The following is a 21,775-nucleotide window of genomic DNA, read 5'->3' as shown; positions in this document are numbered from 1 at the left end:
TTTTATTTTTTTATGTTTAGGGACAAGTAACATAACCTAAGCCATTGATAGAGGAGGAAAAGGGAAAATATCAGAAATGCTAAGGAAGAAACCCGAGTGATCTAACGATAGTGTGCTTCACATGATGCTCCACGTACTCCTATCCTATCGCTTACCTGCCTAGAATAATTGGGGAGATTCTTTTGTGGAACCCTCCATGGCTACCTATTTTGTCACTATGAAACTTGTGTAGGATAGCGGGGATTAATGAGGGATTTGATGGTGAAATGATATGTCCTTTGAAGCACAATAATCCTTATGTATATATTTGGTGGTATCTTCCATGTAATGGGCTTTCATCTGTGAAAGTTTTGCATGAGCCATAATGTTCTTCCCCCCTCACCTGCTACTGAATTTCCAAGTCCATATCCATTATTTGGCCATCCGTCAGTGGTACTATAAGGGAATTTCCTTCTAGTCAATCAAAACTCAAGACTAAAATCACATACATAGATGATTCTTTTTAATAATATATGGTGCTTCCATTTGTTAATTGCATCGGTAACTGCTAGAAACTCCCGTTCGTATGGGTTTAGAATGTGGTATCCTCAAAACTAAATAATGCAATGGGTTTTGAATGTTGTAATAAGATTTCTCCTACCCCACTATCTGAGGGTAATGCATATAAGAATAATATGAAATATGATGTTGCTCAGAATCCCATTTCTAACGACCCTATATAACGTTGTGACCCAAGATGTAGATCCTTCTAGAAGCTGACAAAATCTCCAAAAATGTAAGTAGAGGCTCACAAAATCCTCTGACAGAATCCTCTAACAGATTCTTCTTTCTAAATCTGAAGAATTTCTCCTACACCTTTTAAGAGGTTCATATTTTATGTTTTGTCTCGTTAGAATCTTCTTGAGCCACACAATATCATTTCACAGATTATATAGACCCCAAAATCTGCAAAACATCTCTACTTATACTTTTCAAGCGTCTAGTCTTCTATTTTATCTCGTCAATGCTGTTTTTTCTAATGTTTTTAGTTGTATTTGATGGATATTATGTGGCCGTAAAGCCAATTACACTACCATGTTTATTTAAGTTCATCGAATAAAATATTATGTTCATTATTATTCCGTGTGATGTTTATAATGAACTCCATGAATACGTGCAATGACTTAGTGAATTATGATGAGATCATAATACAGTGATCACTAGTCTTTAAACATGTATTCTAAATATTCCTATTCGATGGATAATCGAGACAGACATCAAATTATCTGAATAGAATAGCACTAGCTTATACGATAAGTATAGTTGATCTTGTGCCTATTAGTGTGGCGACACTAAGGAAAGATAGTGGGTGTTATTTTGAGAAAGAGTTCACTTAATTTGATCTTTATGAATTCATGAATGAATTATACCTAAACATCAACCAGGTTGATTAAATTCACAGTTGTATAAGTGATCCATTGACTTGAGACACCAAAGACATCTCGTGAATGGAAGACTAATCATGGAATTCAAATAATTCATAGCTCGGATGTAGTAAGAAACTCACGGAGATGATTGAATGGTCAATACAGGATCATTTGCCCTCGATTTAAGAGGATATCGATTCAAGGAAGACGATGCAGAAAAATCCCTGGCCAGGGTAGCGAGGATATTGGAGAAAGGCATTCTCCAATGATCCCCGTTACGCATCAGTACTAATCGAATGACAGATTAGGGATTGACGATAAAACATACCCTAAGTCATTCGAGAGTCTCGCGCACATGATGGATTATACATATACGGTAACCAATGACGGTAAAGGTTCCACGAGGGAGTTCAATACTACTCGGTATCTTCTAGAACATGAGGTGTAGCTTGGCACCCCATGGGCTGGAAACTTAACCTATCGATTGGGTTAAATCAATCCTTATTTAATTAATCTATATGTTGATATAGTTAATTATTAAGGTTGGTCAATAAATGTTATTGGACCATTAAAGTTATTAACTAGAACGATACATGGGCCTAGAGGGTCACACGCATAAGGTCATAAGGGCATTGCTGGATATATTTTACTTTTAGGTTTTTGAGAAAAATCTTAAGTGAAATATAAAGAGGGAAAGGAGTCTCATTTAAAGCACCCATGCAAGCCTGATTTGAGAGACCCCTCCCTTTCTTCATTCTCTAGATCAACCAAGGAGATAGTCTACAAGAAGATTTGAAGAGGAAAAGGTGGACATCCAAGCGCCGAGTGATCGCGTGGATACTTCTAGAGGCCCGACGAGTGAACAGCTTTAGAACGATATCAGAGCGGCAAAGTCAAGGGTGGAATGTGTTCCCCACAAGGTACATTCAATGTTTCATTTTAAAGATCGATTGTGAATCGATCAACAAATTTTAAAATATTTTATTTATTGAGAAACATGTTTTTGCCCCTTGAAGTGTTCTCTTTGTTTAAGAGTGCTCAAGTGCTTGATGACTCAAACACAACCCTGTTGTGCGCTCAAGGATGGGAGAGTTTAGCTCTTTGGATTCAAGTATTGGCTACTTCAATATAAGCAAGGCACATCTATTCAAGTCATCTTTCTACATTGTTTGTGTGATAAGAGGCATACTTTTAGTATATTCATATGATTATACTTACACATTTATTTACATTTGATTATATATGTGTGTTATTAAGCCTAAAATCATTTAATATATTTTTAAAATGAAATATTCATTTATGATTTTTTAGACATTTTTATTGGATTTAAAATATGACTTTCCTTGAATTTTTTGGCATTAGTCTTCTAAGTCAAAAAACATACTTATCTGTATTTTTTGACATAATCAATTTTCTATGAATTTATCACCAATTTAAGGCTTAACTTTTACCGTGCCAAATGTCTCAATTCGATTCATCGAATGGTGACCAATCATTTATTCTTGTTGATGAATGGTGTAAACCAATCATTGAAAAGATGCTATTATGGTATCATTATAATACGAAATGGTTAATTGGGTCTTTTACCATTTTTTTATTACACGTCATGATGTGGCTCAATCAAAAAAGGCACATTTATTCAATATTTTTGTTATCCTTTTCTATTCATTTGTACAAGTCAACATCAATGGTGTGCCCACGTATCGTGAAGAGCATACATCATGCATGCACGTGACATGCACATGTACTGTGATGCTGACAAGGTGAAGGGCTATTAGTGTGCAATGAAAAGAATGTGGAGGTGGCACATGTTGATGTGTTGCCAACTTGGAAGATACGCATTGCCTCCCTAGCCCTCAATCAGGACTATTATGTGAGAATCCATGCCAATCATTTTGGAAATATTTGAATTAAATTGATGGTCAGGAATTGTCTAACCTCAATGCTTGATATATGATGATCTAGAAGGCCAATCAAGCTGAATTTTGAGGGAAGCTTCATCTTTCTCCCTTCTATCCATTCAGATAGTTGGATTTATATAATGAGCCCCTAATCTTTGCAAAAAAATATTTTAATTTGTTTCGTCCTAGAGAGGATGATCGAAAGAGAATGACATTTCTAAAGATCCATCAAGATTGCTCAACGTCCTAATTGATTTGACAAGGTCAAAGATACGGGGAGATGTTGATTAACCATAAAACATAGGTATCCAAGGTTAGTCTCTTGCCTTATATTGATTAACCATAAAACCCTAAATCATTAATATCTTCACCTTCCCTTATTTCATCTCCTATGTCTGTCATCTCCCCTTTATGTCTTTATCTTACTCCATTCCCATTCATCTTATTCAGGTCGTCATACCTACTCTTCTTATCGACAATCGCGTCCTGATTAAATAATTAGTACCATCACTCTCATCTCATTGACTTCATCAGATCTCTACCTCCTTCCATATGTGTATTCCTTCTCATCCAACCTGAATCATTATCTAGTATTAATTAAATCCCTAAAATTTGTTCCATGTGGGGAAAGTCCCTACTCATCCACTATTCAGAATTTTAAATGAGTATCGAGTTTATAAATTTAATTGATTAAATTCAAAACTAACAATGACATGGTAAACTCTATTTTAGTATATTCATCATTGTGCGCTAAGAGACAGAAGCACTGTTAATATTGGGGCATGGTATTCATCATTGTCAAAAGAGACAGAAGCAGATACAATTTTGACAGAAATGCTTTTATTATTGGGCCTAGTTAGTTTCAAAAAAAATTATTGGGGCTAGTCACCATTATTTTTATAGGCTGGTATTGGATCTCCCAATAAAAAGGTGGGATCCAAACCATTAACATAGAATGGTAATATTGGGTGTATACAAGTAATAAAAGTAATTGATTATTTCATGAAGCACAAGTTCCGAATATTTTGATAAACCATTTTCAATATTCATTTTGTTTTTAATTATAGTTTGATCAAAACAAGATATTCACTTAACCAATTGAAGTAACCGATTTATAATTTGAAATTGATGAAGAAATCACAAAGTTACATCAACTATAGTACCTTACCACCCTTAATTTTCTCCATTATGACCCTCAGTGTCATCATGTTCTTTGACATTTTAAAGAATAGATTAAACATCAAATGAGCATATTGATAATTAGCAATAAAGTTCAGGTCAAGGAGTCAATTGACTCAAAAAGTATCCAAGCTCCCAGCTCTGCTTTATAAATTGTTTCATTATTCAAATGTAACAATTTGGGTTAAGGGGTTGAGGATAACAAAAATATCTCACCTGATTTTAATAAATGAATAACAATAACTAATTCCAAAACAATTTCATAGGCACATTAAATATGCTCTTTTGATGAAGATTGAGGAAGGGATGCTAAAGTTGATGCCTTGGAGCTTTGAGCAAGTAAACACTCTTCACAAAGCCTTTGCCCAAAACTCCCACTTCTTTTAGAATCGAATATGGACCCCCAGCAGTGTTCTCATCTCCTTCCATCCCATCTCTTTCTCTTTTCTGCAAACATTCACAAATAGAACCATTGTAAGACAGCAGTCTATTGAGGTGCAACAAATAATGTCAAAAAATAAGTATCGAGATGATGCTGAATTCCTCATTGTCATCCCCGCATGTTTTCATCGTTACAGACATCCATGGATGATGAGAGAACATGAGTGATGACGATGATGTCATTGCGCGCTCGTCTACATGACCTGAGCACCTTACACAGAAAAGTATCCCCTCTTCTGCACATTGGATGATCATCATCCACATTCAGCTTGAGTGAATGACAATGATGACGACTAACTTTTCATCAACAGATGGACGACGATGACAACGACAATGGCCATTCATCGTTGACGCAGGGCCCTACAAGTGTCTCACCTTGGAACCTTGTTTGACCCAGGTGAGTCCCATCGCATCAGCTCCAAGAGAGTCATACCATAACTTAAATGTGCCCACAAACTCCTTCTGCAAGCAAAGTTCAGTTCTTAATTAGCAAAAGAGGTTCAAGATTTTTCTAGATTAAATGGAACATGGCCACGCAATGGTCAAGGTAAATCACCTGTAATTCTTCCACCAAGCACTTGGTTGGGTCAAACCCCACCATAAGCTTGTTCCTTGTTGCTTCCAAGCTTTCAGTTTCTTTAAGAGGCAAGTATGGATGAAAGGCTGAAGATGGTTTCCCCTCTACCACGTGCTCTCCTGTGCAGAGAGGAAGAGAGAGAGAGTTGGAAAATTGCCCTTTCAAAGATAAATTGTAATAGTTAATGCATGACATGCATAGATGATAGACCTTGCTTTATATCAGTAGGAAAGAGGAGGCGCTGAGGGTAGGAGAGCCTGTCTTTGTGCAACAAGATGACCGCATCGTAGTTATTTAAGGGAGTCTTGAAAAGGCACTGCAAATTTTCTACTTTTAGATTGAATAATTATTTTAAGTAAAAAGCATATTATTTTCCTTCCTCACCTCCCAAGTGTAAGCTCCCGCCAGACTTTTTAAACAGAGGTTGGTCATGAGGGCTGCGCTGCAACGAGCATAGCTTGCCAATCGCTTAAGCATCTTCGAAAATAGAAATTAAACCAAATGAGGGAACCAAATGTTAGATCTAGCCAAAGGTAAGGATTAGTAACTGGTTAAATTTCAATTGTATTTTCCATCAGGTAGATGAGTGAGCTGATCGGATAAAAATGATCATGACCAGAACCTATGAATTGATCGAATTTTCTGATCTAATCTAATCAGATCGTCGACCCCTACCCCTAATACAAGTCACAATCAGGGTTTTATCAGATTCTTGATCATTATCAGGGCTAGTTAATGGATCGAATCTTTTGACCCGATCTAATCCAATAGTCCTCCCTACCCCAAACTGTGTTGGCAATCGATTATATTTTTATTGGAATGAACCACTGACCAGATCTCAATCTGTTAGTGAGATAGGTCTTATATGGCTAATGGGCCTTGTTCTATTAGCCCATTAGCCACTTATTCTCGTTCTCTCTCCTAGGGTATAAATACCCTTCTCTTGTAACCTATCTGGTATAAGAGTATTCTTCTTCTTCTACCCCATCGTCTCCTCTCCTCCTCCTAACCCCAACCTAGATTGGGATTTCACATGGTATCAGAGCTCTGCTCTTGATCCATTGCTGTGCCCTAGTCCCTGGCCCCTCTGCTGCTACTGTCTGCTAGCCAGACTCACCAGCTTAGCCAGTGGACCTCAAGCAGCCCGCCCTCAGCCAGCCGCAGCCAGCCAGGCCAGCCACAGCCGCCCTCGGCCAGCCGCAGCAAGCCGAGCCGGCCGCAGCCCGCCCAGCCAGCCGCAGCCCGCCCTCGGCCAGCCGCAGCCAGCCAAGCCGGCTGCAGCCCGCCCTCGGCCAGCCGCAACAAGCCGAGCCAGCCGCAGCCAGCCAAGCCGGCCGCAGTCCGCCCTCGGCCAGCCGCAGCCAACCAGGCCAGCCACAGACGCCCTCGGCCAGCCGCAGCAAGCCGAGCCGGCTGCAGCCCGCCCAGCCAGCCGCAGCCCGCCCAGCCCGCCGCAGCCCGCCCTCGGCCAGCCGCAGCCAGCCAGGCCAGCCACAGCCGCCCTCGGCCAGCCGCCGCACGCCGAGCCCGCCGCAGCCCGCGCCGCCCGCCGCAGCCCGCCCTTGGCCAGCCGCAGCCAGCCCAGCCGGCCACAGCCCGCCCTCGGCCAGCCGCAACAAGCTGCCAGCCGCAGCCAGCTGCCGCCGCAGCCCGCCCTCGGCCAGCCGCAGCCAGCCAGGCCACCCACAGCCGCCCTCGCCCAGCCGCAGCAAGCCGAGCCGGCCGCAGCCCGCTCAGCCAGCCGCAGCCCGCCCTTGGCCAGCTGCAGCCAGCCAAGCCGGCCGCAGCCCGCCCTCGGCCAGCCGCAACAAGCCAAGCCAGCCGCAGCCAGCCAAGCCGGCCGCAGCCCGCCCTCGGCCAGCCGCAGCCAGCCAAGCCAGCCGCAGCCGCCCTCGGCCAGCCGCAGCAAGCCGAGCCGGCCGCAGCCCGCCCAGCCAGCCGCAGCCCGCCCTCGGCCAGCCGCAGCCAGCCAAGCCGGCCGCAGCCTACCCTTGGCCAGCCGCAGCAAGCCGAGCCAGCCGCAGCCAGCCAAGCCGGCCTCCTTTGGCCCTCGGCCAGCCGCAGCCAGCCAGGCCAGCCGCAGCCGCCCTCGGCCAGCTGCAGCCAGCCACGTCAGCCGCAGCTAGCCCTAGGCTCGCTGCAGCCAGCCAAGCCAGCCGCAGCCTGCCCAGCCTTCGTCTCCTACTATGACGACCGATTCTACCCTCCACTCCGGGTCTCTCCCCCTTGGAACCACCCCGGCGCCATCTCCCGTCTTCACGGCCGCCGACTTTGGGAGAGATCTACCATCTCCTAAGATTGGTCTTCCTCTACCGCCTGCCCCAGACTGCTGTCGGTTGAATGCTCCGCAACTCCTTGCCTGGATCAAGTTTGTCGAGTCTACGCTGAAGGGTCGTCTCCTCCACAAACACTTGATCTGTCCGCCCCTGCCGTCGACCGATCCGCACTATGTTGCCTTTGATGCCGAACAGAATTTTGTACATTCCTGGCTGCTGAACCACGCGCTCTCTCCTTTGGTCTACGACAAGTTTCTCCACTTGACTACTCCGAAAACATTTGGGATCATGCCCACAAGTACTGTGGTCATGATGCCGACCATTGAAGGATCTTCTCTCTAGTGGAGCACGCTGGGGCCCTCCGCCAAGGAACCATGTCCATCATGGACTATAGTTTGGCCCACACTGCACTATGGCAGGAAGTTGACTACTATATGCCCGTTGGCGATTCGAACGGCGTTGATCGTTGTCACACCCTTCGCCTTCGTTTTCTGTCATTTCTCGACCGCCTCAATCCCGAGTATGCCAAGGTTCGGCGAAGAACACTGTGCACCAAGGGTACTCTCCCAGATTTCGAAGCGGTGGTCAAGGAATTGATAGAGCTGGAGAGCAGTCTCCGTCGTGACCGCTCTGAGGTGGAGACCCCTGCTGAATCGACTGCCTTGCTCTCCCGCCCTGGTGCCTCTTCTGGTCTGCTGCCCCGTCCGCCTGAGCAACCCAAACCCCTTGCCCCGGACCCGGCCTCGGATCCGCGGGACAAGCTGCTTTGCACCTACTGTGGCAAGCGCCGTCATACGGCGAACCGCTGCCGGAAGAAGCAGCTTGACCTTCAGGCCGCCAAAGATGCTAAAGCCCATGTCGCCGCAGCCCAGGCCGCGTCCCCTTCTCCGTCCAGCAGTTCTGTGGTGACCATGGAACAGTTGCAGACCGACCTTGCCCGTTTGACTGCGCAGTTGACCGCCCTGCAGACCCAGCCTATGGCCTCCTTCGGGACGATTGGTGCGTTACTTGCCTCTTCTCCAGATCAGTGGTACTGTGGACATACGGCTCTCACAGCCCCTCTCGTGTCGGATACCACTTGGGTGCTTGATACGGGGGCCACGGAACACATGACCCCGTTCAATCACCGCTTCGTATCCTACGAGCAGCATGTTGGGACTCGTGCTGTCCTCACCGCCGGAGGTGGATGCCTTCAAGTGGCAGGCATTGGGACCATCCACGTGGATGGTCTCGGTCTCATTCGAAATGTCCTCCATGTTCCGTCTCTCCGTGCCCTGCTTATGTCTCTGCAGCGACTTGTCGATGCGGTTCAGTGTTCCTTCCACATTCAACCTGATGGGATCTTCTTGTCTAACAAGGTGCGGAAGACTACACTGATTAGGCGGGACCGGGGGCTGCTGCTGTTCGATGATGGGGGCAGATCGTGCTTCATGGTGCAGTGAAGTCTTCGACCAGCAGCTGATCCTCACCAAGACCGCCTCCAGCTTGCTCATCAGCACCTCGGGCATCCACCGTTCTCGACTTTACAGCGTCTGTTTCCGTCTTTATGTATGGGCTTGGACCTTAAGACAGTTGTTTGTGAGGCGTGCCAGTTAGCCAAACATCGACACTCGTTTTTTCCCCCATCTGTTTCCCATACGACAGTGCCGCTGTATCGTATTCACAATGATGTCTGGGGCCCGGCTCCGCAGCCCAGTCTGAAGGGGCACCACTGGTTTCTGATCTTCGTCGACGAGGCCACCCGCTACACGTGGACTTACTTGCTTCCAGCTAAGTTGGCTGTCGCGACCACTGTTTGGCAGTTTTGTGCGATGGTTCAGACTCAGTTTGGCCGTCCCATTCAGCGTTTCCGCTCGGACAACGCTCGCGACTATGTCAACCAGGAGTTGGCGTCCTACTTTGCCGAGCAGGGCGTTCTCCATGAGACGTCGTGCGTTGCCACCCCGGAGTAAAATGGCATGGCAGAACGTCGCATTGGCTATGTGACGTCTACTACCCGCACACTGCTGCTGAATTATTGTGTCCCCTGGACGTATTGGGGTGAGGCCGTCTTGACGGCTACTCATCTCATCAACCGTCTGCCCTCTCAGCCTCTTCAGTTCAGCAGTCCGATTGATCGGATGTCTACTGCCTTTCCTGCCGTGACGTTGCGTACCAACCTTCTTCCTCGTGTCTTCGGTTGCACTGCGTACGTTCATGACACGGCACCCACCTTGACGAAGCTCGATGCCCAGGCCCTCAAGTGCATCTTCGTCGGCTACTCGTCACTCCAAAAAGGGTACAAATGCTATCACCCGTCCACTAGACGATTCTTTGTTTCTGCGAATGTCACCTTCGCCGAATTTCAACCCTTCTTTGGCCCTTCCTCCTCGTCCGGTCTCTCGCCGGGTGAGGCTTCTTCGGCTCCCCCCTTGGAGCCCTTCCCTGTCGTCGAGCCCGCTGCTCCTTCTCCTTCCACGGATTCTCCTCCCACGGATGTCGCTCTTGCTCCTCCACTCGATCCTCATGACTCCTCTCCTGCGGTGGCCTCCGAACCACATCCTCCGATGGTGTCTCCCCTTGAGTTTTCCTCTACTCATCCTGAGCTCACCCCTCCTGTTTCTTCGTCTCCGCCCGCACCTCCGTTCGAGTCCTCTGCCCCTGCTGTGACATCCTCTCCCTCCACCGCTTCCGCTCCTTCTCCGTCTGGCCATCCATCTTCTTTGACTTCCCCTGGGGCTGATGATGCCTCGCTTGGCTGGCCAATTGCTCTTCGTAAAGGGGTCCGTCAGTGCACTCGCACACCTCTTTACCCACTTTCTCACTACCTTTCCTACGACAGACTGAGTCCTCCCTACCGTCTGTTTTTGACCCGCATTGCTTCTGTTTCTGTCCCACGCCGCCTTGCCGATGCTCTCTCCTGTCCGCATTGGAAAAGCGGCGATGGACAAAGAAATGCATGCCTTGATCAAAAACCACACGTGGGATGTGGTTCCTCTTCCGCCTGGTAAGAAGGCCGTGGGGTGCAAGTGAGTTCATACCCCGAAGCACCGTGCTGATGGGTCCCTTGAGCGTCGCAAGTCTCGCCTTGTCGCTCGGGGCTTTACGCAGTCCTACGGTGTCGATTATTTCGAGACCTTCTCTCCCGTGGCGAAGATGGAGTCTGTCCGTCTCCTCTTGGCTCTCGCTGCTCATCATGGGTGGTTGATTCGGCAATTTGACGTCAAGAACGCCTTTCTCCAAGGCAATCCTGAGGAAGAGGTCTACATGAGTCACCCTCCCGGGTACCCTCTTGGTCCTCCGGGAACCGTCTGTCGATTGTGGAAGTCCTTGTACGGACTGAAGCAGTCTCCGCGGATGTGGTTCGGTCGCTTCTCTTCCATCATGCGTGTTGAAGGCTACACCCAGAGCAACGGCGATGCTACCATCTTCTTCCGTCATGGCCAGACCGGGGTCGCTATCCTGGTGGTCTATGTCGACGATATCCTGATTACCGGTTCGGATACTGTTGAAGCGTCTCGTCTTGGACTCGCTCTTGCTCGGGAATTTGAGATTAAGGCACTCGGTCCCCTTCGTTATTTTTTGGGCCTTGAGGTCGCCTACTCGTCTCGCGGCATCTTCGTCTCCCAGCAGAAGTACACCGTCGACCTGCTGACACAGACTGGTATGACCGATTGCTCCCCACTTCGGACGCCTATTGATCCCAACGTGAAGTTGGGTGAAGGGGGCGACTCTCCGCCGGTCAACCACTATCAGTATCAGCAGCTGGTGGGGAAACTCCTGTATTTGACCCACACTTGCCCCGACATCAGCTTCGCCGTCAACCTCCTCAGCCAGTTCATGCATTCTCCGCATGAGATCCATCGCCAGGCAGCCAATCGAGTCCTTACATACCTGAAAGGCTGCCCCGGGAAGGGCATCCTCTTCCCACGGAGCTCAGACACGACTGTGAAGGTATATACGGATGCTGACTTTGTCGGGTCTGTCGTCGACTATCGTTCCACCACCGGGTACTGCGCCTTCGTGTTCGGTGGCCTTGTCAGCTGGAAAAGCAGTAAGCAGGACAAAGTGTCCCGCTCCAGTGCCGAGGCGGAATTCCGGGCCCTCGCTGATGGGGCTTCTGAAGGCCAGTGGATCTACGGGATTTTGCACAAACTTCGCTTCAAGTATTCCGGTCCGATCCACTTCTACTGCGACAACAAGTCGGCTATTGCCCTGGCCAAAAATCCTGGCCAGACCGGCCGGATCAAGCACATGGAGCGAGACCACTACTTCTTCAAGGAGCGGATGGACGAGGGCATCTTCGACCTCCATTTTGTGTCTTCCTCCGACCAGGCCGCCGATGTCCTGACCAAGGGCCTGTCGAATCCCCTCCTGGTGCGTGCTGTATCGAAGCTCAGCATGGACGACATCCATACCTCACTTGCGGGGGGCTGTTAGTGAGATAGGTCTTATATGGCTAATGGGTCTTGTTCTATTAGCCCATTAGCCACTTATTCTCGTTCTCTCTCCTAGGGTATAAATACCCTTCTCTTGTAACCTATCTGGTATGAGAGTATTCTTCTTCTTCTACCTCATCGTCTCCTCTCCTCCTCCTAACCCCAACCTAGATTGGGATTTCACACAATCCGATCCATTAGATTGGATTGAGTCAATTGACTGACAGATCGAATCTTTTAAAAAGAACCAATTATATCTCTGATTCCTAGCTCTAGATTAATCTATCCGCCTGAAGAATTGGCCAAATTCACTTACTGATGTTGTTGGGGTTGACTTGGTCCAGGCTAGGGATGTCTTGTCATAAGATGTGGCCAAGAACATCGCTGGTTCAATATCGTGAGGGTTTTGTTCGTGAGATTTCCGGCTTAAGATGAAGGCTTCCTGGTAAAATAAAAAAGATGAAATCAGCCACAATTATTGGCAAAACGCACAACAGAATTTATTGTTATGTCCGTACATCTATTTGTTTTATATCCTCCAACGTCAAGTCATTGTTTATGTCAACAATCAGCGGAGAAAATCCCCAATCGTAGTTTGCTAAGAGCCGAAGAAACCTGCAGTATTTTCAAATAGATATGCACCATTATTACAGAAAAAGAACATGCATTTAAAAAATTTAACAGACAAAGTGTTACCTCAAAAATCCAGTAGTCCTTGAAACTGGGGCACAAAAGGGTTGAGGGTTTAAGAAAACGTTGGCAACCAATAATTCGACTGCCTCCTCCACGAGAAACGAAGAGAAAAGATGACATGAAATCCATCGTTTAGCAAGCCTGCAAACATCGAATGAAAAGGCGACATGAAAAAGCATTCATTATACTGGAAAAAAATATTAATAGGATATTTTTTTAATAATTATACAGTGATGAGGATGGTTACCTGGCAACGGACCCATAAACAGGGAAGCGTCCCAGAAGACCATTGATCATGCTAGAATGCTGACTTCGGAGGAACAGCTCCCTGTCTGAGGATGAGACCCCCTTGACTAAGTCTAAATTTCCCACTTCATTTAGATTTCCAGTTATTGAATAATAACGGCAATAAAATTTTAAAAACTCACCAAAACTGACCTTGATTAATCATCAATTTCAGCCCCCTTTCGTGCAAAATCCTGAGACGAAATGCATACCCAAGAATCATGACATCCACCTCATCCTCGGTTGCAACACAGAATGCTTCCCGACCATTGTCAAACCTGAATCAGAAATACAAAATCTTCGTTAAGGAAATATTACCTAAAGAAGATAAGGATCACCAACTATAATGACGTATCATCATCCCCGTTACAGGAAAACAATAACGAATCGTTATCTGTCAAAAATTTGCAGGCGAACAAGACGTTATCATCACCTTCTGGACAAAAATGGATGACAAGGACAATGACAAGCCATCATCGCCCATTTGTTCTTATCCACAGTGACGGTGATGAGGATGGTGATGGCAGATTCTACCTTTTGGCGATTTCAAGAAGCCACGCGTGCTTTGTCTTCTCAATTGCCACTTCATCCAGAGGCCACAAACCCGAGCCCTCTAACTGCATTCAAACCACACTCTAGCTAACACAAGAAAGACCATAAAACAAGAGGGTGCTAGAGACCTTGATGTAGGTATCGATTGAGGAATGAGTTTTGAGGAGAAGAGAGAGAACGGTAGAATGATAAACAAGAAAAAAGAAGAAATCAGAGGAACAATTGGCTAACAGTCTACATATCCTTGCTTTTCCTCCTAAGGGGATAGCAACATTTATGGAAGAGGAAACTATCATAATTCACAATGATGATAATGCCCCTTACATGTAATGGGGATAGTAATAGATGGCATAGCTTACCAACCTGAATCATGACATCAATTGGCTGAATAGAAGCTGGAGCAACCTTAAGCGATTTTACGTTGCTGACCTTCTTGTCCGCTAGGGGGTTTGGCTCAGGAGGAAAAACTGCAGTAGATCTCAATGCTACATAGAAAAAGAAAAACATAAGTAAAAAAGCACAGCATATACGCTGGGTAATCCTTTTTTAATGTACTATAAATGAATGCAAGAGATTTGTACGTTTTTGTCATCATAACGAAATAAAATCGAAAATCCAAAAGAAAAAGGCCAAAAGACAAACCTGCATCCAAAGGTAGCACGCTAGACACCTTCAGGGGAAGTCCATCCAACTGGCGCAGGCGTTTTGAGAGTATCTCAAAAGCCTCTGTTAAAGCGCCGGAAAATGATATTGGCTCTGTTTTTTAGCATAAATGCAACCCCACTTAAGTCAGAAAAAAATTTTGAACCATAAATCTGGAAAACTTGTCACAGAAATGAAAGAAACTAAAAAGAAAAAACAGGTTACCATGAGTTCCAAGAGAAAGGGAGAAATCAAGCTGGTCTACTATCTGCACCACGTCATCACTTGACAAGGAGAAATGGGTCGAGAGTACATGCTGTACAATTCTTTGAACGACTTGATGCCTCTTCCACAATGGGCACTCCCACACTGAACCAAGGATATATCAACAAGATTTTTCCTGGCTTGATAAACATATCCAAAAAGACAGCAGACAAAAGAGTAAACTCACCCGTGCTCTCTGCAATTTTCCCATCCTTAAACCTCCGGAGTTCTGCTTTATCCCCCCAAAATTCTCTAAATTTTGCAGCCTACCATAAAAAAGTCAAAACGAGGTCAATTTCAAACCAAGACAAAACTCGCGCAAGTAACTATTCTTCTTCTTTTCTCAATAAAACTTACCTCTTCTTTATCATCAGCGTTTGGTCCAATGTCAACAATACGAGAACTCTTGTCAAAGGAGCTGAATAGCACGCCAACATGCACTGGCTGTTGGCAAAACTTCGTAAATCCCTAAATGGCGGAGAAAAACTAAATGATTTTCGCAATAAAAATGGTGAATAAAACGAGAAAATTCACAAAATTACGCTTTCCTACATCACGTATATCCCATTCACATGGCGTAGTTCTCCAGACCAAGCGAATTAGTTTGGCTCTATCATTGAGCGCCCTTGATAGGACAGAGTGCAACCGCTCCTCAAAAGTTTCAGGGAACTCGCCATCGATACAAAACTTTGATCGATCAACCTGTTCAATGCCTGTCATATTGATTCTGGAAAGAAGATAGACGAAATTCTTAGATGAAACGGGGAGTTACATATTTTAAACTATGTTAGGCTATTTTATGTAATTTTTAATTATGTGTCTGACAATTTAAGGTTTATAGCATGGCAAGAATAGTGGAAGATAAAATTCTTTCAAAAAAAAAGAATAGTGGAAGATTTGAGTCCAAAAACATTTTTCAGGGGCAGCTGTAAAATCCAAAGCTAGAGAGAAAATTTTTGCAATATACTATACGACCAGAATAGTGGAAGATTTGAGTCCGAAATCCAGCCCTACGTTCGTCCCGTACGTTTTATCATTAAAATCTAATTGAAAACCCACGGAAAAATTATAGGAAATTATGTTCAAGATTCTTGATATTGTTGAATGTTTAACATTTACAAACAAAACCCCATGTGGCATGGAACAGATTGATGAAGCTTAGATTATTTCATTTGAAAGATTTTTTAAGTAGATCATTTAAAAGTCGTACCTCATAAAAAGGTCAAATTTAACAGGAAAATCAACCCTTGTCATGAAAATTGCCTCAAACCCGCCATCTCTACATTTGCTCATGCAATCAAGCGCCAAAGAAGCTTCATCTTGCAGCTAAGCAAACAGTTAAAGAAAGGGGTAAGATTAATGGGAAAACAAAGTTGAAATTCATCTTTTATATTTTCTTACACGAGATCACACAATCTCAAAAAAAAATTTTGAAAAAAAGATAGGAAAGATCACACAAAGTCAGTGACCTTCCCAATCACACGATCTCAAAAATCTCTCACTCACCTCTGAGAAGGCTGCCTTTCGCATTCTAAAGACCAAGTTCGCGCACCCGGACACGTCTAACATGACAACATCAAATAACTGCCGATTCAGTTCCTGGCGAAATCCAGCACAGAAGGAAAATAACGAATATTAGCTACAAAAAAGTATGAGGAATAGAATTAAACGTAAAATAAACCATAGCAACCGAACGACAAAAAAGTATAGAATTCATAATACCTTTTCTGATACATCTAGATCCCGGGCAGCTTTGAGAGAAGGACATTTAGTCCACGATGTTGAGCTGGCTGCAAGAAAAAACCATCTTTTACATGTTTTGGCAAAGCGATTTGAAAGCACTACGACAATGGACCTGATAAAGTTGATCAAACACTAATTTTCAAAAGATCAAGAGATTAAAGAATGCACTTATTTGACCTTCGATGCTAATTTACGATTATTCTGAATCACAATCCTTCTCCCAAAAACAACTAACGACCCTTCATTGAGAGATTTAATGACAGTGGCTTACCAAACAAACCTGTCAACAGATAACATAATCACATTCCGCTGAGAAGAAAAATTCTCTAGATCATTGATAAAAACAACCACACAAAAACATTTGCATTGTGCCAAAACCTTCTAATCCATTGAGGGCAGATAAAACAAAAGGCTGACACAAAAAACATAAAACCTCGCGCTTGAAACAATTAGATGGTCAGAATAAGCACCAATAAATTTAAGGGTGACACGGAATATCTGCAGTGCATCCATTGACTTGTTGATGAGATTTCCCCCATGGCCCCCAGCTAGGAGCGATAATATTACGGATAATAAGTAACCATTAATACCATCATGCGCATAGACTGAACTTCTATTTCTCGCCCAAACCTGCCCAAACAACACCAAGCATTAGCTTTGCCATAGGAAAAGGGAATATCATTAAGAGATCAGGATCGGATCAAGAATCTAGATCTGATCGACAGACAGACGATCAGCTCGTTATCTACTCTGATTGACTGGTATATTATCAATGGTTGTCCATCAATTGGATTTGGGAGATTAACCAGGACAATCCACCATCAAGGTCCTCTCGATCCCGAAGGATTAATGTGCCAATCGTGATCAGTCTACCCTGATCGATTGGATCCAATCGGCGATCGGATCACACTCTGTCCTATCTGACCTATCTAGTTTGGGTGATTATCCAGGCTGATCGGACAATGTACCATTGATAGGTTATCTTGATCAGATCCAATCAATGGGCATATCATGATCAAGAAAGTTTGACTGATCAAACTGATCAGATCACGATCTGTACTCTCTGATCAACCAAAATTGGGTTATTGACCAAACCGATCAGATGATCCCCCATTGATGAGTCCTCTTGATCTGATCCGATCAATAGGTCAGTCGTGATCTGGATATTCATATTGACTGGATTGGACCAATCTGATCCAATCTAATCCACAAACCGTAGTTTCATGCTAGAAACTTCTGAATAAAAATTGGTCATCTTGGGATTCAGACAATAAAACAAGATTACTTTTGAAAGAAAAACAAGTAAGATAATATTGTCATGGAATGAAGAGACGTAATTGAGAATATACTTTAAGGAGAACCAATGCCTCCTCTAAGTTCTTCCAACCATTGAAAACTTCACGGATGTACTCTGCATTATCCTCAAGAAATAGATCCTCCAAAATGCTACTATTATACCTGGGAGTAGCCCGTGCGATCACTCCTGCAGAAAATCAAGATGCTAATGAATTGAGCTAAATTATCCAACTTAAAAGAGTCATCAAAAGAGAAAATTAATTTATTACCATCACCATCGTTTGCAGCTCGGACATTGTTTCTTGACATACTAAGTCTAGAACTGTTGAAAACAGATGTTGCCGCGGGAATTACCCTTATGAAGAACCCAGGAAGATTGCAAACCTCCAAAGCTACAAAAATCAAAAAAAATCCGTCAACTTTCCAACTAAATCAAATAAAATACTTCTATCCATCATGATGATTTCATAGAGTGGACCTGGAAAAACGAGGAGAACTGGCTTCCGCGCCTCGTTTTGAAGTGTAGACCACGATGTTCTACAAACCGTAGGGCAGGATTTTAGATGTTCTTTGATAGCATGCAGATAGAGACACCTCCTGGCGTGATACCGATGATTCTTGTAGTCTTTTTCCAGGAAGCAATTCTTCGATAAAGAAAATAAGATACAAAGAACATGTGATTTCTTCTTTAATGTATGCCAAAACAAACCTAACATAGCACATTTCACGCGTTATTTTCTTACTTTAGGCATTCGAACAAGGAGATCGACGTTCATGTCAGGTTTCACCATTGAATTGATCGAGCGGCTGCCGGCGACCAAGATAGATTCAGGCGATTTGAACGCGAACCCAATCTTCTCCGGGGGAACGCCGAGCTCCCTGATGAACCCTGGAGCGACATCTGGAACAACGGCAGATTCTGGGGTGCTGCGAATCGCTTCCACGACGGAGGCGACTGTCTTGTCGATTATCTTGAAGGTAGATTGATCTAGCTTAACATCCTTGATGAGCTCCTTCACCTTGAAAGCCATGGAGTCGATTTCCGACGCCATCATCAAAACCCACTGGAATTTCAATCGAAAGATTGAATCTTTTGAAGAAATCTGGCAGGGGTCAAATACTCATCAGACCAGGCTGCCGCAAGCGTTTGAAATTCGCCGAAATCCAGTGGAAACGATAGCTGTAAGAGAGCTCAAGCAAGAACAAGAACAAGAACAAGAAGGGGTTTTAAAAGGGTTTTAGATGACCCCTCTTTTTAAACTAGGTCTATTTTGGGCCTGGGCTGATGATAATTCCGGCCCATTTAGGCCCATTTAGGTCCATTTAATGATATCAACTCAAAATAGACCCGTTGAACTTAAAGAGCTGGGGAGATACTAGGATGATTATTTGAAATATTTGCCCTGGCAAAATATTATAAATAATATTTTAAATTATGTAAAATTGTCCAGATGGGGTCGGGGCAGGTGTCTGTGATATTGTTATTGTGATCCTGATTTGGAGTTCACAAACTCATTTCTCATATTTTTTGGCTTCAAAATTACTTATTCCAGTAAAGAATCTCAAAGTTTTAATTATAGGTCTGTGTCCAAGCCTCGTGCCTAAGTGATAACATCAAATAGATGGTGATAATTATGTATGATTATGTCTTCTTTAATTAATGTTTTTAGTTATACATCATAGTTTTTTATGATTTCTGATTTAAAATGTAAAAAATAAAGAAACTATGTATTGAGTCTTAATTTATCAATTGTATTGGCTGTGTTTAGACATGGGTGTTCTGTTCGCTTTGTGCGAATTTGTGTGAATTGTTCGTTCTGTTCAGTTTTCCGAACAGAACAAAATCAAATTCGCACAGAACATCGCACAGACCCATGTGCGGTTCGGTTTGTGCGAATTGTGCGAATTTTTTTATATTTTTTAAAATAATAAATAAATAATACATCCCTCAGTCCCTCCCTCGTCGGCTCGTTGCTCTCCCAGTCCGCCCCCCAGCCCCTACTCCCTCAGTCAATCCGTCCCTCGTCGCTCTCCCGACGTCCCTCGTCCCCCTTCTCGATTTTTAGGTATTTTTCAGCGAGCCTCACGGGCGTCCCTCGTCGGCTGTCGCTCTCCCAGCACCCCCTGCTCCCTCCGTGCCTCGTCGGCCGTCGCTCTCTTTCACTCACTCTTCCTCTCGCTCTCCCTCTCCCTCTTCTTCTCCATTTCTCCATCTCTCACACTCACTGCCACTCTAATTCTCTGTCTCCCGCTCTATCACTCTCTCTTCCTCTTTTTCTCGTCGCTCTCCCAGTCTCCATTTCTCTGTCTCTCACTCTCACTGTCACTCTCATTCTCTCTGTCTCCCTCTCTCTCACTCACTCTTCCTCTCCCTCTCCCTCTCCATTTCTCTGTCTCTCACTCTCACTATCACTCTCATTCTCGCCCTCTCCCTATTCTTCTTTCTTTCACACTCTCTCCCTCTCCCTCTCCCTCTCCCTCTTCTTCTCCATTTCTCTGTCTCTCACTCTCACTGTCACTCTCATTCTCTCCCTCTCCCTATTCTTCTTTCTTTCACACTCTCTCCCTCTCCCTCTCCCTCTTCTTCTCCATTTCTCTGTCTCTTACTCTCACCATCACTCTCATTCTCTCTGTCTTCCTCTCTCTCACTCACTCTCTCCCTCTCCCTCTCCCTCTTCTTCTCTCTTTCACTCACTCTCTCCCTCTCCCTCTTCCTCTTCTTCTCTCTTTCACTCACTCTCTCCCTCTCCCTCTCCCTCTTCTTCTCTCTTTCTCTCACCCTCTCCCTCTCCCTCTCCCTCTCCCCCTTCTTCTTCTTTTCTCTTTCACTCACTTTTCCTCCCCCTCTTCCTCTCCCCCTTCTTCTTCTTCTTCTCTCGTTCACTCACTTTTCCTCTCCCTCTCCCTCTCCCTCTTCCTCTCTCTCTCACTCTCTCTTTCTCTCGCTCTCCCTCTCCCTCTCCTTCTCTCTTACTCTTTGTCTCTCCCTCTCCTTCTCTCTTACTCTTTGTCACTCTCATTCTCTTCCTCTCCCTCTCCCTATTCTTCTTTCCTTTACACACGTCCACTCACTCTCTCCCTCTCCCTCTCCCTCTCCCACTTCTTCTCCAATTCTCTGTCTCTAGACATGGTCGTTCGGTTATCCAAACTCTCACTCTCTCTGTACGGTTTCCGTCGGCACCCAGCAGATCCACATCTCCATGTCATCTCTATCTCTATCTCTCTTGATGTTCATCATCATCTCTCTCTCTCTCTCTCTATTCTCCATGACATCTTTATCAACTGTTATTTGAATGAATGGACGCAGGAGCACATGATGCGCCTCTGGCAGAAGGAGATACTCTATGTAAGATCAAGCAAGCAAGAACACTCTTTTACCTTTTCATGAGACAACAAAGAAACAGAGCTTCCAAGGCATTCCACCCGGATACATGGAAGATAGACAGGTAGATACATTATTCAAAATCTGAGAAGATGACGATTTTTTTTGGACTTAGATATTCGTTTTGAACATATCTTTGATCGCAAATCTGTCAGCGGAAAACTGTTACAAAGTGGAGCAATTGAAGAGATAGAGATTAAAAAATGCAAAAATTAAGAACAAATACCTAAATATATTATTATTGAAATCTAATCATTCCACCCTCTAACTAAATTCTAGAAAAAAATATCGAAGTGCACAAATTTTCATGCAAGTCATTTTAATGAAATTAATTCTCAAAAATCTATTAAATCCATTAGTTCCTTTCTTTTAATACTGAATGAATTTAGATAAGTCACCAAATGAATTCAAATGAATTACCAAAATGAATTCAGTATAATCCACTCTTCTAAATAAATTACCAAATGAATTATTTAAAATAATCCAAACTTTTTTCTTAAATCTAAGTTACAACAATGACATAAACCCCTGACATATCAGGTACCATTAAACTATAAGTGCCATTATCACTAGATTGACAGTTAGATTTGTACTGATAGAATTTCTACTAAAGATGGTGTGTTGTGAATTAGCATAATATATAATAAATAAGAATATTTTTAGTATAATATACTTTGGTAGATGCATAACAATTTTTTTGCAATCTTGTGCAATTTTGTG

The 21,775-nt window shown here is 44.2% G+C and overlaps 1 protein-coding gene across 3 annotated transcripts; it reads right to left on the bottom strand.

Moving 5' to 3' along the window:
* Positions 1–4,597: 4,597 nt before the first annotated feature.
* Positions 4,598–18,882, bottom strand: LOC144706757 (nucleolar protein). Of its 3 annotated transcripts, none has more exons than XM_078579774.1 (25): positions 18,417–18,882; positions 18,152–18,317; positions 17,943–18,065; positions 17,727–17,860; positions 16,848–17,007; positions 16,357–16,424; positions 16,141–16,233; positions 15,845–15,960; positions 15,187–15,361; positions 14,992–15,102; positions 14,822–14,900; positions 14,596–14,739; positions 14,371–14,484; positions 14,092–14,213; positions 13,711–13,793; positions 13,330–13,454; positions 13,139–13,262; positions 12,895–13,032; positions 12,717–12,813; positions 12,515–12,640; positions 5,889–5,981; positions 5,715–5,820; positions 5,484–5,623; positions 5,303–5,389; positions 4,598–4,933 (listed from the first exon to the last, which is right to left on the bottom strand). In XM_078579774.1, exons 1-25 carry the CDS (start codon positions 18,726–18,728, stop codon positions 4,796–4,798), a joined length of 3,174 nt encoding a protein of 1,057 aa, XP_078435900.1. In that variant the 5' UTR covers positions 18,729–18,882; the 3' UTR covers positions 4,598–4,795. The 3 variants fall into 3 exon arrangements, with proteins under 3 accessions (XP_078435900.1, XP_078435901.1, XP_078435902.1); XM_078579775.1 differs by having other exon boundaries at positions 13,139–13,250; XM_078579776.1 differs by having other exon boundaries at positions 13,139–13,223.
* Between the last annotated feature and the right edge of the window lie 2,893 nt (positions 18,883–21,775).

Source organism: Wolffia australiana, chromosome 8 (genome assembly GCF_029677425.1).
Source record: "Wolffia australiana isolate 7733 chromosome 8, ASM2967742v1".
Lineage (NCBI taxonomy): Eukaryota > Viridiplantae > Streptophyta > Magnoliopsida > Alismatales > Araceae > Wolffia > Wolffia australiana.
Note: the sequence above shows the minus strand (reverse complement) of the source record. Positions and strands in the feature narration are given on the sequence as shown.